The sequence below is a fragment of the Scophthalmus maximus genome, chromosome 13, assembly GCF_022379125.1.
Source record: "Scophthalmus maximus strain ysfricsl-2021 chromosome 13, ASM2237912v1, whole genome shotgun sequence".
NCBI lineage: Eukaryota > Metazoa > Chordata > Actinopteri > Pleuronectiformes > Scophthalmidae > Scophthalmus > Scophthalmus maximus.
In genome coordinates this window covers 16,928,218-16,945,249 of record NC_061527.1, presented here as the reverse complement: position 1 = coordinate 16,945,249, position 17,032 = coordinate 16,928,218, and the positions used below count along the sequence as shown (strand labels likewise).

Genomic DNA, 17,032 nt, shown 5'->3' with positions numbered 1-17,032 from the left:
GAGGCTGCATTTGATTGAGTGAAGGCCAACGCAGCCTGAACACTCCCTCTAATGGAAGAGCGGAGCCCAGCAGCTCAGTAATGCACTGACCCCCAGAGCTTTTACAACGCTGCCAGCCGATAAGTGGCAATACGCTGGATCTTATAAAATTAACAAGACTCAGCAACGGGGACAGGGAGCTCGGAGGGTGGCAGCGGCAGAGGATGACGTCCCTGCGGCACCTGTAAATAGCGGCATGCGTGCGATATTATAGCTGCTCTCGACTGAGTTTTATAGCCAAGGCACCGTGATTTGATATTTTCTCACTCATTTCTTGGCTTTTTTAAGGGATAGTTTACGGGGAAACGTTTACAGGCCCCGTTCATGTTTGATAAAATGCCTCTCAGGGCGTTTTTTTAAAGCTGCCTGAATTTATGAAAGCTGCTGTCTGTGCCAGGTGCTGAAGGAGCTAACTCTGAGCAGGCCTTTGTAGCTGGGGTCCACAGCAGTGTGGTTAATGCATGGTGCCACAAGGGGCGAGAACATGTGTGTGCGTGTGTGTGTGTGTGTGTATGCATGCATATGTTTACCATACATTGCCTCCTGTAGTGTGACATCTACAGTATAAGCCTTAACTTAAGCAGCCCCTATGCCTGGTTATACACCATCTGTTGTGTTCTGGGTAGAGATGGCCTCATCCAACCAGAACAGAGCGTTTTTTTTAGTGCTCATGCAGAACAATATTACAGCCGCAGCCTCTGTCTCAACGCATCCAAATGTGATTTAGTACCGAACAAAGCTTTATTCCTGTGTCTCCCAGTTTAACCTCCTCACCTTGCTCCCACGGGATCAGGCGTGGTCCGTGTGCATGGGAAGGCTGTATTTGTGGGCATTTTCGCCCATATACTATGCATCTGTGTGTGTGTGTGTGTGTGTGTGTGTGTGTGAACAGCTATTGTCTGCCAGCGCTCCGGCAGGGACTTCAAAGTGAATTATTCATGCGAGATTTGAATACATGCAAATGGTTCACCACCCTCTCCTGGCACAGATCCAGGTTACCTATGGCAACGCTGCCTCAATAGGCATCTTCCCATCCCTCCACCCTCTCCTCCTCCTCTCCTCCTCCTGCATCTCTCAGGCACCCGCCCTCCAACCATGTTATCCACCCAGTGGTATTGTTTTCGATTGTTGCAATACCAGGCTGGGTGGCTGCACACGGTAGGGTGGCAGGATACCCCATCATTTACAGTCAAGGTCATATAGGCGGGGGGGGGGGGGGACAAGAGATGCAGGGATGGACAGATGGACATCCAGCCGCTCAGATGTGAAGTTCAGGAGACAACACTGGTGAAGAAACAGAATGCCTTTTCAGGTGGTAAGCGATATTATCACCAATGCGACAGACCGGGCACAGTCGCACTCACATACTAGACACATTTTGTCACAGCTCATGCGCATGGTCCAGTGCAGCAAAACAGGATGAGTGCGGAAAATAATATGCAGCATACCACACTGTTATAATGTATTTATTTTAATAGATTTCAAACTGAACTGAACAAAACTGAATTAAAACATATTTAAAACTTTTAGTATTGTAGTATAAATACATTTTGTTAACAGGATTTAGAATGATGTGTGTCAGTAATAATAAGGTCATATTTCTATCTCCTCTATTGAAGGAAATACAAACCGCGCGGTCTAAGAAGTTCTAGATGTGTGTAGTGTGTGAGTGTGTAGTTCAATAAATGAGCTATCTACAACACAGCGGTAACTAATTTCTGGTTATTTTTATTGACTGTTTTTAACAAGAGTATTTTTTCTTTAAAAGATTGAATTATTACAATGTATTTACACCATCATTTTGTCATAAGAACATCTATGTATAAAAAATAGGAAAATAAAACATTATCATAAATGAACGATTAATTAGTAAGTAGGGTTTGTAGGGTTTTGTAGTTTTCTTTTTCTTAGAATTTAGTTCAGTATTATAGACGCATTTTTTATGCACCATAAAAAAGTTGCACAATTTTTAATTTTTTTTTACACATAATCCTTTCATGAAAATGCAAGAGTGACATCAGTGTGTCTCAGTGAGCAGAGATGAGGGCAGGTCAAGTTCAGGCCATGAGGTGATCAGAACCTAACTGAAGCAACTCATTATGGTCCAGCACGAACAGAGGGCAGTGACTCAATGCTGCCATCTACTGGAGGAGAAAGGGAAAGTGGTGTAGCACCAGTGAAGCACACATCTAGGTCAGAAAGTATCAAATCAAAAAGTGATAGTCGTTGCATTTTTGTTCCAAACAAATATGACATATAAGAAATCATTATTAATTTAAATTCTAAATTGAGCTTCAGTATCTTTTTTTCTTACAGCAGGAAAGTTGCAAAACACATATTCACTTACTGTTTGTGATGTTGTAGTGTGTGTGATGTTTAATTTTTTCAAACGGTGGCTGTACATTTGAAGGCTGAAGGTTGTTCTGTGTCTGATAATAAAAACCTCCCGTAACTATACAACCTACAAATTGAAATTTCAAGTTTGAGAGCACTCTTTAACGCCAACTGGTGGTGTGATGACCTTTTCTTATCCCATGGCGCCCTCGTGTGGACAAAAGGAGTTTGTTGCTCGGTGATGTGGATGAACACTTTATTGAGACAACTGTGAACTTGCATCTTAAGGAATACTGTGTTTATAATAGCAGATGTGATTATCACTTACTTATTTTATGACTGATATACATGTTTTGGTGTAAATATATATATATATATATATATATATATAAAAATCTTAAGTAAACAGAACCCAACAATCCAGTAAAGGCAATGATAGAATATGCACAACTGTGTAAGCACAGTTTAAAAATGAAATCTTGATAATATGCATATAAATCAACATCTCTGATATATATATTTATTTTTCATATTTGATCTTTGACTTATTAGACTTTGCAACACATTACCACACTACCTCAGTGCTGGATGGACAGTGAAATTGTGCAGTCCTGCTGACATGATCACCCTCCTACAATCATTGGTTCCATCAATCAAATCCACATAGGCACCATCATAAAATTTGAAATTTAAAAACAAAACATTTTGCATAAACACCCTTTTATCATCAGGCACAAATCATACATCCTGCACGATCAGGTTATTTGAAAAAATATGTGATAAAAATCAAATTGAAAAGCTATAGAACTTGATTAAAAACAGAGTTCTCTCTGTAGACATGGGATTAGGCTGAAAGAACATTGTCCAAATAAAGTGCAAGCGTAACTTAACAACACAACACAAACAAAACAGCCGTTATCCACTATCGATGGCACCAGGATATCCAAACAAAGTTGTGATTGTGCGAACATTTAAAGACACTTTATTTGCCCCCTCACTCAGCTGACTGTGCATTAACCAAAGTTTGAGATGCTGTGTTTCCGTGTGCGCTACAGATCACCCATCCACACTCATCCAACATCCTGTCTGAAGCCAACAGGAGTGTGTAGCAGGATGGACCTGCACTGAGTGCAGAGACTATCGCCATGTGACAGAATTGAACACCAGTTCATCATGCCAGTCTCATCTGTGCTTTTTGCTTCCCCTCTGTTGCTCCCGACCAATTCAGTGAGTGAAGTAGCCCATCTGATGCAATTTGAACAGAAGGTCGTGTGTGATGTCGAACGTGGTGAGGCTAATCCCCACGGCGATGGGCCCTTTAAGCCAGTTCATGCTCAGGCCTTTATATAGTCCTCGTATAACTCCCTCATGTTTCACAATCTCACGCATGGTCCCCAGAATTGTGCCGTAGGATGAGCCGGTAACGCCGGCTGTCTGCATGCGCCTGCGTACCACGTCCAGAGGGTAAGAGGAAGACTGCCCAATCAGGCCCGCGCATGCACCAAAGGCCAAGCGCTCATAAGGGTACGGCTGGGATCGCTTTGTTTTTTCTACAGTGAGGGAAACAAAAACACAAAGAGAGAGTGTTCAACGTCTTAAGGTATTAAACATATTCAGCTAAATAATTTAAACCCCACTGAGCAGAAAAGAAAAAATAGTACTGTTCTTTACCTGCGTGAAGCTTCTTGAGGGTCTCGTATGTGAAGAATGTGATGCCTGCGTATGGGATGACCCCCAGGATAGTGGGAGTGAAACCTCTGTAAAGTGTCTTCAAACCTTCCTCTTGGGAGATACGCACAAAAACGTGCATGATGTTGCAGTACCTGTCGGAAAAAGAAGCGTCGCACAAGACAAATACACTATTTTCATATAATTTTCCATTGTGAACTACAAATTTGGTCAATATTGAGCCGAGATCGGAATATGACCTTTTGACCGTTTGATCTGTTTAACCATATCAAATTCATCATTCCGTAGAAACGTGTTATTTGTGAAAAATACATCATGGAAAATTTGCAGGAACTACAAACCAAACTGCGCTTCAGGTTCTGTAGTTAAGGCTAACTGCAGTGCAATCATAGCTAGACCTTTTTTTCCCAACTGGTTTAGTGTAATTGAAAAATCAATTCCAATGCTCCAATATTTTAGTAATTGAGTTTGCTGCACCACATAAATAGCTTCTGCGTTACATAAATATTTAGAAATAGCTAGAAACTGCAACGCACTCCATTTTGTTGCAGTGCAGAGGGCAACAATGGGACGTATGTGTGTTGTGGCAATGTACCCAGTTTATTTCTGATTCTGTTTCTGGAACAGGAGATATCAGCTTACATTTCTCTGGCAGTGACTGCCATCCTGGCTCGCACCATGTCCAAAGGGTAAGTGAGCATCGCAGCGGTCGTGCCGGCCAGAGAGCCAGCCAGGAAACGTGGGAAAGGTGGCAGAGCTCTGAAACAAACAACACCATTGACTTAAGATAAGATAAGATGAGATGAGATAGGTACTGTATTGATCCCAAGCTGGGATTTCCCGGTGTTACAGCAGCAGGTATCAATCAACACACCTTACGAAATATACAATATATACGGAAAATGTATGTAAAAATATATAAAGAATAATGAAAATAAATATAAAGAATTTACATGCAATAGTGCAGTATGTGCAATCAGTTATTAGCAATGTGCAGAAAAACATGGTATGGTATAAAAAAAATTTAAACCCCAAAACAAAACACCTTTTGCTGGTTAAAAAAAACACTTTGAGCTAAATGCTACACCAGCAAAATATGCTCATACACAATGTGTGGATGATGGGAATGTCATTTCGGAGGTATTTGGACATAAACAAAAGTATAGATGATGAAACTAATTTAAAGTTGTTACACATTATCCTCCAGGGATCATGCATATCTATATTTCATGGCAATTCACTCCTTAGTTCTAGATTTGTTACAGTCTGGACCAAAGTGGTTGACAACTGACCGACCTGATGTTTTTTTTATAAATATATATTTTAAAAACTCAATCACGGTTTCTTTACTCACTTTCCCTGGTAGCCGTAGTAGCCCCCCAGCAGTTCTTTGTACTGATCATGGGAGGAGAACTGGATGGCAGCGTAGGGCATGACCCGGACCATGGTGGCAGAGTTCCCCCTCCACAAACTCAGCAGCCCTTCCTTCATGTATGTACAGTAAATGAGCCTGAAGGCCTCCTGGGTACAAATATGTATATAGTAAGTTGGTTAGGAGCGGTGGAGGCATATTTTCTTCAGCTAAATTTCTAATAATCAGAACATGCTCAACACAGTCCCACTGAATATTTAAGTGTAAAACCCCATATTTAATGTGTGTCAGTGTGAGAATAAGGCCGTAAAAATAATGCTACAGCAAAGATCAATGCTGTGCATGAATCCTCAAGTTGAAACTCAAAATTACTTTTTTTCAGAAAATGAAAAAGATTATTGACAAAAATTATTGTTTTGACAAAAAAGCTAATGGTAAGTCTCATCTTAAAATTATTAGTTATTATTTTTTGTTGTTAAGTCAGTCAAAAATACTAAATTCATAATGATTTAAAATGAAGGAAAGTAACTAGGTAACAATCAGCTGTTTAGTATTTTTACTTGCTAAATGGCGAATGATTTATCAGTTATCAAAATCGCAATCGATTATTGATTCATTCTTTCAGCATTAATACATTCTACCTTTATCCTGCCTACCACATCCGCCTAATAATCATTATCAATCATCATTAATAATGCTTTTTTGATAGGATAGACAACTGAACTTACCTTAGCAGAGAATCTGTTTGTGGACACTGTAAAAACGATGAGAGACACTGTGAATTTCAGGGCTAAACAAAACACTCTCCCATGTAGGCTAAACATTGACTAAGAGGATTAGCGGTTAGTTAAGAGCAGTTGCGACAGTCAGTGAAAACTTCAGAGAGCACAACTCAACAGACTATACACAAGTAACTTACAAGTAGCCCATTCAGCTGTACATTATATATTTGGAAAGTTAGTTATATGGAGTGTCGTTCTTGCCTTGGAAAATGATCTTGGTCCGGTCCAGCGGTGCAATGGCGGTTTTGGCCAAAGCTCCAGCAAACGCACCACACAGCAGGGAGTCCACCGCAGTGAATCTGGGACTCAAGTCCTGTTTTACACAAAAGACACGTTTATATCTTGTGTTACTTCAGGAGGCATTTCGTCAAAGGAGAAGATATCAGGATATCCTCTCGACCTTATAGTGGTGCTGTATTATGGACAAATATGGACAAATGCAAATTAGGTTCAATCACTATCACTACAATATCTCTTAGTGTGCAAGTTTGATATTCACAAGCAAACGAGTCCACCACTTAGCGATGTTATCAGCATTAACAGAAACAGCTAAATCTGTATGTGGGTTAACATGACAACTGTTTGTGTGTGTGTGTGTGTGTGTGTGTGTGTGTGTGTGTGTGTGTGTGAGCACGTGAGCACTCATTCAGCTGGAGGGGAGGACATTTGAACCCAATAAACAATCCCACTGACAGATAAGAAGGGCATCTGACAAACAGATGACTCAAACATGTGTCACAACTTGAACCACACGGGGGAATACACTGTTTGGGATTTCATTCATTTATATTTACGATTTGGTTCAATCATTTATACAACTGATACAGTTTACCATACAACCAGTCAATTTACCTACCCACATAGAGTTTCACCTGCAGCTGACTTTGCTGTAAAATCTGCTATTATTTACCATCCTGCTAACATACCCTACTGTATATCTTTATAATTTTCTCTGCTACAATCCTACTTACTGCATTTGTAAATTTAGGCCAGCTTTAGATTAGCAGGCACCTCCCTGCTATTTACAGCAACGTACTGGGAGAGGCCTGTCTGTATAGTACAAGGCAGGAAGGGCTTTACTGCTCCACACAGCAACAGCCCCGTGGCACAGAGCCGAGTCGGAGAGTCGTTTTGTTTTGTGACTGATTATGAACGAGATCGTACTATAAATGGATAAGGGAACAATTTCGGAGAAAGGTTCCCCTTTTCTGGGACAAACTCCCAGAAAACTGCAGGACAGCTGCAACTCTCAGTTCTTTGAAATCAAGTCTGAAGACCTTTCTGTTTGCCGATGCCTGTCATTAAATCATTTCTCGTACTGCACTGTAACTTTTATCACCTGTCTTTTTTTTCTCCATTTACATGTTTTTATTATCTCTTTTTAACCTTTAATTATTATTATATTTTAATGTAATTTTATCTGTTTCTTCCCAATTGCTTTTAATCTTTTATGTTAAGCACTTTGAATTGCCTTGTTGTTGGATTGTGCTATACAAATAAACTTGCCTTGCCTTTAAGAAAGAATTCATGTTCTTTTTTAAATACACTGTGTTATAGTAAAGACTGATAAACGGCTCACGGGGCTGTTTCCTATACTCTCCTCTCTACACAACAAGAGCCCACCCCAAATTGCAATGCAGGTTCATGCCCAAACTGATCCATCCTGTCGGCGCAGGTGCGCCATCTGATCATTGTGGCTCGCGCATAACGTGAGAATGAGTCACGGGGGGGACGGGACTCACCTGTGGCCGGTCGGGAGGCGGCAGGGCCAGCACCGCGGTCTGGGCCGCGGGCACGCGGTCCTGGTGCTCGTGCACGCGGGGGGCCATGTGTGAGGCGGTCAGACACCCCGGTCCCTCGGTCAGGGGGCAGCACACCCGCACTGTGGGTGGGGAGAGATGCGTGTAAACAAATACACTCCACAGATCGGAATGACAGCCCTGCCCCAGTAACCGTACTGTATCATAATAACAAGGGGGCGCGATCACACGCATGCCCACAACAGCCTGCCTAGTAAACAGGGTATTGCATTACAGGAGATCCAATCAGTGGGTTTTTTTTTTCTTCTTCTTCTTTTTAAAAAACAAAACAAAAAACATAGAATCAAATGCACCATAAATAGCAATGCGTCGTCACACTTGTCAATTCCCCGGGTGGGTGCAGTTCACCAACTTGGTGACCGCGCCTCTAACAAACATCAACTTGCGAATGACAGTTGTACAGAGAATGAAAAACCAACGGGCCCCGTGGTGCAGTGATTCACTGCTGCATCGCGTTACCGTGCTCGGAATTCGACGGGCCCCGGGTTGTTTACCAGTCTGCCCCGCGGGAGGAGGCTCTCTCGACTCGGCGCAGGCTGCGATGTGTCGTCCCGTCACGCAGCGGAGCTTTTTTCTGACGACGATGGTGCAAGACAGGTGTCGCGCTGCCGCTGCGGCGCGGGGTCGTGTGTATTTGTAGACGACGCCTGCGAGGAGAACTCTGCTCGTCGCGTCTTGCCTCTTTCTGCACACAAGTCTGCTCGGGCTCCTCAAGGTCTTCAAGAAACTGGGGCAGCGCAGTCTCTCCGTGTTTTGAACTACAACTCCCACGCGCTCATCCCGTCGCTCGGACGAAATCTCGCGAGTTTATCTACAACATTGGGTTGCCAGGTTTGACTCTAAATTCACCAGGGCCATATTTTCCCAACTTGCCGTTCTTTCAACATTTCTTACAGAACTTTTAAGTTCTACCCTTCGAGTAACCCCCCCCCCCCACAAAAAAAACTACCGCCACAGTTAAATGTATTATATATGTTATCAATAACATTTTCTATTGATTTTTGTTCGAGGTCAATCATTGATGAATTGTTCTAACCCTGTCAAATCAAATTATTGATTTTAATGATTGTTGAATAACTGACTGTATATTTACCTTTTGATGTTGGTGTTATGAGTGACCTACTGTACACCGTATAGCTGCAATTTAGCAATTATTAGGTTATTGTACATAAGTTTGTCATGAAATAGTACAAGTGGTATGTGACAAAATATTCATCACTCAAAGAACCACTGCTCTTATGTAAAATAAGTGTAACATCAGAATGATTCCTCTTTTGTACTTACGGACATTTAGGGGGAAATTAGCCTTTTGGTTAACGGACATATTTTCTGAAATATAATACATATGCATTGCCCCTGTTGATTAATATATTTTGTTTAAATAACTAAATAAGCATAACCAGGAAAGCACAGCAGTTTATTTGAATGTGTCATGTGTAATTCAATTTGTGATTAAACTTGTAGGAAGAAAAAAAATGAGACAAACAAACAAAAGGTATGGAGTTGGGTCGTCGGAGGCTTCGACTGGGGGATCTACCTGAACGAACCTGGCAACCCGGGAATCTGGCTATACCGCTGAAAAACTTGTTGTTGTCGGGTAAAATGGCGTCAAACGTCGAGGCCCCGGAGCGCTGGTACCTCGCCCTGCTCGGCTTTGCGGAGCATTTCCGAACCTCCAGTCCGCCCAAAATTCGCCTCTGCGTGCACTGTCTACAGGCCGTGTTTCAGTTCAAGCCCCCGCAGAGGATCGAGGCCCGGACACATCTCCAGCTGGGCTCGGTTCTGTACCACCACACGAAGAACAGCGAGCTGGCCCGCAGCCACCTGGAGAAAGCGGTGAGGGACGCTCGGGCTGGGAAAGAGCGGGGATGCGGACGGCGCTAGGCCGCACGCGGCGCGATCGGCGGACGGCGGAAGCCCCTTAGATCGCTGCTCGTCGGGGACGGTTTGCATCCGCAGAGGAGCCGAAGGCTCGTTTTCTTTAGGGTTCAACTGACTCTGCTTTATTTCTAACGTGTTCGTCCCGAGTCGGCCGCGTTCGTTCCTTCTCGGGTGTTGATCCAGCCGCTTGTTTTTGGGATCACTCCTGGTTCATTAATATTGCCAACACCGCTAACGCTCAGTATTGTGTTGTGTTTTTCGCAGTGGTTTATCTCGCAGCAAGTTCCTCAGTTTGAAGATGTTAAGTTTGAAGCCGCCAGTATTTTGTCCGAACTCTTCTGCCAACAGGTAAGACCCCTTTCAAATCACGTTCATTCATCACCCCTGCCAGGGGATTGGGAGTTCAAGACAACTACTCCCGTGGTGTCACCAGCTGAGCAGGCTGGACGTTGGTGTTTGTATTGACTAAATATGAATTTTCAGAATTTGGTGGACTCTGCAAAACCTCTGCTGCGCAAGGCCATCCAGATCTCACAACAAACTCCATACTGGCACTGCAGGCTGCTGTTCCAGTTGGCGGTATGTATGAGCATGGCTGTGTGTCCCTGCAAGGGCCATACATTGATTTACACAGCGGGCCCGTTTCCATACGCAGTTCCTCCAAAAACAGCCTTCATTTCAGACACGGCAACAAGTCTCAGCGCAGTTCGCTTATTATTGCTCCCCGTGTGCGTGTCCTCGTGAGATTGTGTTGGGGGTCTTGACTTTGTGTTCAAATAGCAAACAATTCCCCAAATGAGGATTTGTTTTGTCCCTTGCAGCAACTTCACACACTGGAGAAAGACTTGGTGTCGGCGTGTGACCTCCTGGGCGTGGGGGCCGAGTACGCCCGAGTGGTGGGCTCAGAATATACCAGGTAAAGGTCAAAGCTTTCGGCGGCTGGCACATGGCCCCTAATGAAAAATACATCAGACAGGCAGCTCGACGCTGCAGGGCTCCAATGTTCACTTATTTATTGCACCAATTAGTTTATTGGGGGGTGATTGATACGACACCTCCAATTTAATCAAACATCACTATTCATCTCAAGCAGACAAAAATAAAATATAAAACAGCCCAAGCAGAAGTATGAGTAATATGTGAGTCTGGCTGTTACACCCTTGCTGATCCACTCTGCTTCTGTTTTTATATTGATGTAGAGGATTTGCTTTTTTATAGGCTTTCCCAAACGAGATAGAGGGAAGTGGACTGTGAAACTCTTGAGCAGCGAGTCTGTTTTGTTGCTGACATGTCTATTGCAGTATCTCTTTACAGATGTTTCGCAGAATACACCATTTCTTTTATTAAGTTTCATTTCTACTTTGCAAATTACACTTTTGATATGAAGAGGGTGGTGACATTCAACTCGGACCCTCTTTTCATTATGGGTTCAGACAAATCACTCTGAGCATCACAAAATTTGCATTGCATATACAATAATTTAATCTTGGCACTGATACAACTGAGGCACAAAGTGTTATGAGTATTGACTGAGTGTTACAGCTTAATAGTGGAACACACTGACCCGATGTTGTTGCTTTTCAGGGCGTTGTTTCTCCTCAGCAAAGGAATGGTGAGTCTTCGAAAATACTTTCCTTCATTTGTACTGTTTCTACATGGCAGTGTTAATGCTCAGTTTCGTTTTTAATATGTACAACAACAGCATTAAGACACCTATACAACAGTAGTAGTGTCACCATATAATGAAAACAAAACATAAAGCGACTTTATATTAAAGTTCAACTGTATGCTTTCTTCCTCTTGTATTAGTTGCTTCTAATGGAGAGGAAGCTCGGGGAGGTGCATCCTCTGCTCACACTGTGCGGAACGATTGTAGAGAACTGGCAAGGAAACCCGATCCAGAAGGAGTCCCTCAGGGTCTTCTTCCTGGTCCTACAGGTCACACACTACCTGGATGCTGGGCAGGTAAGCGTTCCAGTCTGGAAGAGAGTATTTATTGAGACATGGATAGCTTCCATATATAGTGATGTATAGCGCTATATGGAGCATATGCGGGGAGTAAAAAAAATGCTTCTAGGACTTAAGAAAGAATTGTTTATCATGTCCATGTCTCCTCAGGTGAAAAGTGTGAAGCCGTGTCTGAAGCAGCTGCAGCAGTGTATCCAGACCATCTCTACACTCCACGATGACGAGATTCTTCCCAGCAACCCAGCGGACCTCTTCCACTGGCTGCCCAAGGAGCACATGTGTGTCCTCGTCTATTTGGTAAGGTCACTTCTATCTCTCCGTGCCACATATTAGCGACTGAAAGTTCTAATCTCTCAGAAAAGCATCTGTGCTGTCATGGATTGAAGTCAGTTGTGCTCATTCCAGGGAATCGAAGATGCAAAAGTCCTAATTCCTTTTACATCAGTAACAAACCATTCGATTCTCCAACTCACAACAGATTTGGTTACTGGCAATCTTGAATAACACCCTACTCCTCTTGTACAAAATCATACAATTTGCCTTTGTTTTTTTACCAAACACTTACTCAAAAATTGGGTTGCAGTGTTAAAACACTTACTCTATCTTGTCATTTTGCAGGTGACGGTCATGCACTCCATGCAAGCAGGCTATCTGGAGAAAGCCCAGAAGTACACGGACAAGGCTCTCATGCAACTAGAGAAACTAAAAAGTGAGTTATCCCCCTTGTCCCTCTGCTTGTCTTAACAAAATGTCATGTGAACTATGCTTTCAGGACGTCGTGCACCACTTAATCGTGTACATTGTTGTTTTTTTTCATCTTCGGTACGATTCAGTGTTGGACTGCAGCCCCATCCTCTCCACCTTTCAAGTCATTCTACTGGAGCACATCATCATGTGTCGACTCGTCACGGGCCACAAGGCCACTGCGCTACAAGAGGTATATTGTTTCTCTTGTAATGGACAGCTATTAAGTTTTGTCGCATTTAATTTGCTGCAATGTGCCTAAAATACAGCCCAGCAAAGTCCAGCGGCATCACAAGCTCGATTTTGTAGCGTATAACGAAACAATTTGCATGCTTGAACACTGGCTCTCTGTTCTGTCTGTCCAGATCTCACAGGTGTGTCAGCTGTGCCAACAGTCCCCCAGGTTATTCACCAACCATGCTGCTCAGCTTCACACACTTTTAGTGAGTATTTTTAAGCCTGAATTTTTCGTGTAACCTGTGTCTTTCGTGTCTACAAATATGTTTTCTTGCCAGAAAGTGGAAAAACAGAAATACCAAAACAGAGGTTTACCTGTAAACATGCAATCACTACAATATATCAATAAAATCAAGATAAGTGGTTGTTGTATTAAAAATAAAATAAACTGTTGAATAAAATCTATTACTAGGAATAACCGTTATAACATGTCCTTCTATGCCCTTTTAAAACTAACTACGTAAGAATTTTAAACTATGGTCAAATTATGAAACCTGATTAGACTTTTCAGGAACACCCACACACAGAAACTTGCATCGCTAATAATGGGATTTAAAGAGTGTATTTTCTCCTGCTCTTTTCATATCGCAGGGTCTGTACTGTATCTCAGTGAACTGTATGGATAACGCAGAGGCACAGTTCACTACAGCCTTGCGGGTGAGTACTTGGTGATTTTGACGCATCTCCTCAGATACTGTCGCAATTATTATTTGTTTCTCCTCCTCCTCTTCTTCTTCTCTCTAATGCAGCTGCTCTCTCCTCTCGTCTCAAATGTCGTCTCTCGTATTTTTTGTGTTCCAGCTCACCACACACCAGGAATTGTGGACCTACATTGTAACCAATTTGGCCAGTGTCTACATACGGGAAGGGAACCGGCACCAGGAGGTCAGTATAGTTAAAATGGCTCCCATCTTAAACGACAACAGTGTATTGTTTGCGAAAGTGGTTCACTTCTGAAGGAAATTTTTTCTCTGCCAAATAACAAGAGATACATGAACACAGACTCAAAACTGGGAGAAATTTTTTTTTTCATTTCAGTTAGAAGTCAGTGTTGCTATTACATAGTTTGTCCACCAGAGAGCATTTGTGTTTATTTTTCAAATAAATTGTCCCACACCACACAATGCTCCAATAACCAAATGTGAGTGATCCTTATTTTAGATTTAAGAAAACGCAAGGGATGTGATGTCACCTTGGATAAAAGCAAACTTTTATTTAGAAAATAAAGGGAACATGAGTGGAGACAACCCTGTAAAAAGTAACGACTAATATCTGTTTTGATATTTTTCTGTGGTTTGTTATCCAGCTGTACAGCCTCCTAGAGAGAATAAATCCAGACCACAACTTCCCAGTAAGGTAAGAGGCATGAGAGTTCTTAAGACGGGATGAAAAATTAAATAGTTGAAACTTGTTCATGTTATTACATGCTCAACAACTGGTCTTTGTTTTGTGTTTTTTTAGCTCCCACTGCCTCCGCGCTGCAGCCTTTTACATCAGGGGACTCCTCTCCTTCTTTCAGGGACGCTACAACGAGGCCAAGTATGACAAAGTTTTAATGGATTCGTGCAAAACTCGCCCACAGGTCCGCCATGCACTGACTCACATTTATATTTCTTTGTGTTGCAGACGTTTCCTGAGGGAAACCCTGAAGATGTCTAATGCAGAGGATCTGAACAGACTGACCGCCTGCTCTCTGGTTCTGCTCGGCCACATCTTCTACGTACTGGGCAACCACAGAGTAAGACGAGAATCAACAGCAAATGGGTTAAATGTTTGACGTCAGACTCTGTGAGCTATGGATTGGGTGTTTATAACTGGTGTTATGACAACCAGTTCACAAGAGTGGACATTGAGTGGCGGCACTGAATAACACTAACTCGGGGGGATCTGAATCCTCCCCCTGCAGGATTCCTTTATGAATCAGGGTTTTAAAGCCTACAGCGTTTGTAAATGTGGACCTCCATCTTTGCTTTTTCCATGTTTTGGTTCTTTAACAAATTAGTTTTTCTCTCCTAAAGGAAAGCAACAACATGGTTGTACCTGCTATGCAGCTGGCCAGCAAGATCCCGGACATGTCTGTTCAACTCTGGTCTTCAGCACTGTTGAAAGGTATGTAATGACGTCCTCCCTTATCTATTCATGCTCGTTGGCTTGTCATCTGGAAAATATTTGAATGGAAGCTCAAGCTTCGCAGAGCATTTACTGAGAGAAACGGCTCTCATTTTCATGAGCACCAAATCTTAGAAAATCGATTTCAACCATGCATTGTGCTTGCAGACCTGAACAAGGCCCTTGGGAACAACATAGACGCCCATGAAGCGGCCCAGATGCACCAGAACTTCTCCCAGCAGCTGCTGCAGGACCACATCGCTGCCTGCAGCCTCCCGGAGCACAACCTCATCAGTGTATGTCGAGCAGAATTGCACATATTATAGTCCCCATCCGCACTCTAGTGCCAAATTGGGTTTATATATTTATACAATTGTATTGGGTTTATTTTTTCGGGTTTTCTGTAGTACTGTGATTACAGTAGTTCTCTCTATTTTCCAGTGGACCGATGGCCCTCCACCTGTCCAGATCCAAGCCCAGAACGGCCCCACCACCAGCCTTGCGAGCCTGCTATGAGGAAGCCTCTGTCGTGCACATCGCAGCAGCTGCTAAATTATCACAAGCAACAGACTGATGCCTGCTGTCAGACCACTGTAGCTGAGGTTTGAGAGGATTGGAACAGGTGACAAAAGTTGAGCCTTCACTTTATTTGCTTCTCAAGATTGCTTCCTGATTGTCTGCTATTGCATTTGTGAAAGTTGTAAAACAATGTATTTCATCCTCTCTGACGGCGTGGATGCTTACAGGACATCGGGGCAGGGTTGGGCTTTTTGATCAGAGTAGTGAAGGACACGCAGCGACCTGTAAAAGGGCTTCTTCGCCTCTGGCAGGTTTCTTTTCCATTTGTTGGAAAACAAGGCGGTAGGAACGCGGGGCAGTAAAGAAATGTAGAAGAAATTAATTTATTCATGTTGATATTTTTATAACTGTTGGTAAATATTTTACATCTTGCCTTTTTTGTATGAATGCTGTTTTCTTTCTTTTTTTTCTTTTTTTCATGCATGGAAGTTACTGATGTGGACCCACTGTACAATAGTTTCTGACCTGGGTTGCTAAAAATAAATTCTTGGTAGAAAATTTTTGTATAAAATCCATAATAGAAAAAAAAAATAGAGACCACATGTAATATATTTTCACAGAATAATCAGTTGATCAGTTAACTGGCAGTGTACATTGTTTTGGGACGGCACACAATCGACTGTGTGCAGTTCATGTTTGGACCAGAAGATGCCTCTGTTGGGTCTGTTGATGAGCAGTGTTTAATTACATCTGGATTTTATATCATTTGGTTGCTATGAGGGTTCCCTCGTACCTTACACACACAAAAACACATTTATCTAATGTATTTTTTGAAGTTCCATAATATATGAATCCCTATTGATGTATTCATTTTTACAAATAATGTTTAGACTTTTGGAGCTCACAATAATTTTCAGATATTCAAAAAGTGGATTTATTTTATTTTGTTATATTTTAATTTGTCTCGATAGATCTACTAAACTGTTTCTTTACAGTATGTTTGTATAGATTCACCACTTGTTGAACCTTTATTGTACAGTGACTTTTTATAAAGTCAGTTTAGTTAGTGTGATTCTGTATTTTTAGCTATCCCATGTAGAAATCTCAACGCTTGGTATTTAAGGCACTCTGTAAGGACAGTTTAATCTTGAGTACTAGCCATATTGTATTCAATGCCTAAGTTTTTAATGCTTACGTTGTTTTCAATAATTTTCCAATAAAAATATGATTGAAAGTTTGTTATTGACTGTCTTCATTTTCACTTTGTTGACATAGGGGTCGTGCGTGTAGAATTGATTATGTCGGGTATAATTTTCAGGGCTATGTGCATAAGAGATGTGCTTCAGTTAATTCTGTTGATTGGACCTGCACGGTCTACCCACATGAGCCTCCACATACTAAGAAGCCAAACTGAGCCACTGGCCGGGCGCATACTGCAGAACAGTGGGAGAGAAACTTGATTGAATACCTGTAGCTGTATGATGGATAATTAACTCCACTCGGTGCCAAGTCACTAACTCCAGTGGCATCTACAAAAA

At 42.2% G+C, this 17,032-nt stretch overlaps 2 protein-coding genes across 3 annotated transcripts; one reads left to right on the top strand and one right to left on the bottom strand.

Annotated features, from left to right (window-relative positions):
* Positions 1 to 2,615: 2,615 nt before the first annotated feature.
* LOC118318294 (mitochondrial coenzyme A transporter SLC25A42) lies at positions 2,616 to 8,831 on the bottom strand. Of its 2 annotated transcripts, none has more exons than XM_035647810.2 (8): positions 8,496 to 8,831; positions 7,959 to 8,098; positions 6,418 to 6,529; positions 6,163 to 6,188; positions 5,417 to 5,583; positions 4,705 to 4,821; positions 4,045 to 4,196; positions 2,616 to 3,923 (listed from the first exon to the last, which is right to left on the bottom strand). In XM_035647810.2, exons 2-8 carry the CDS (start codon positions 8,043 to 8,045, stop codon positions 3,598 to 3,600), a joined length of 987 nt encoding a protein of 328 aa, XP_035503703.1. In that variant the 5' UTR covers positions 8,046 to 8,098; positions 8,496 to 8,831; the 3' UTR covers positions 2,616 to 3,597. The 2 variants fall into 2 exon arrangements, with proteins under 2 accessions (XP_035503703.1, XP_035503702.1); XM_035647809.2 differs by having other exon boundaries at positions 8,531 to 8,829.
* Positions 8,832 to 9,601: 770 nt separating this feature from the next.
* Positions 9,602 to 16,731, top strand: mau2 (MAU2 sister chromatid cohesion factor). The gene is made up of 18 exons (XM_035647808.2): positions 9,602 to 9,872; positions 10,182 to 10,265; positions 10,401 to 10,496; positions 10,739 to 10,833; positions 11,502 to 11,529; positions 11,727 to 11,882; positions 12,036 to 12,182; positions 12,504 to 12,594; positions 12,719 to 12,822; positions 12,995 to 13,072; positions 13,458 to 13,523; positions 13,668 to 13,751; positions 14,173 to 14,222; positions 14,328 to 14,405; positions 14,493 to 14,604; positions 14,885 to 14,975; positions 15,144 to 15,271; positions 15,417 to 16,731. The coding sequence occupies exons 1-18, from the start codon at positions 9,639 to 9,641 to the stop codon at positions 15,489 to 15,491; spliced, it is 1,797 nt and encodes a 598-aa protein (XP_035503701.2). The 5' UTR covers positions 9,602 to 9,638; the 3' UTR covers positions 15,492 to 16,731.
* Positions 16,732 to 17,032: the final 301 nt, after the last annotated feature.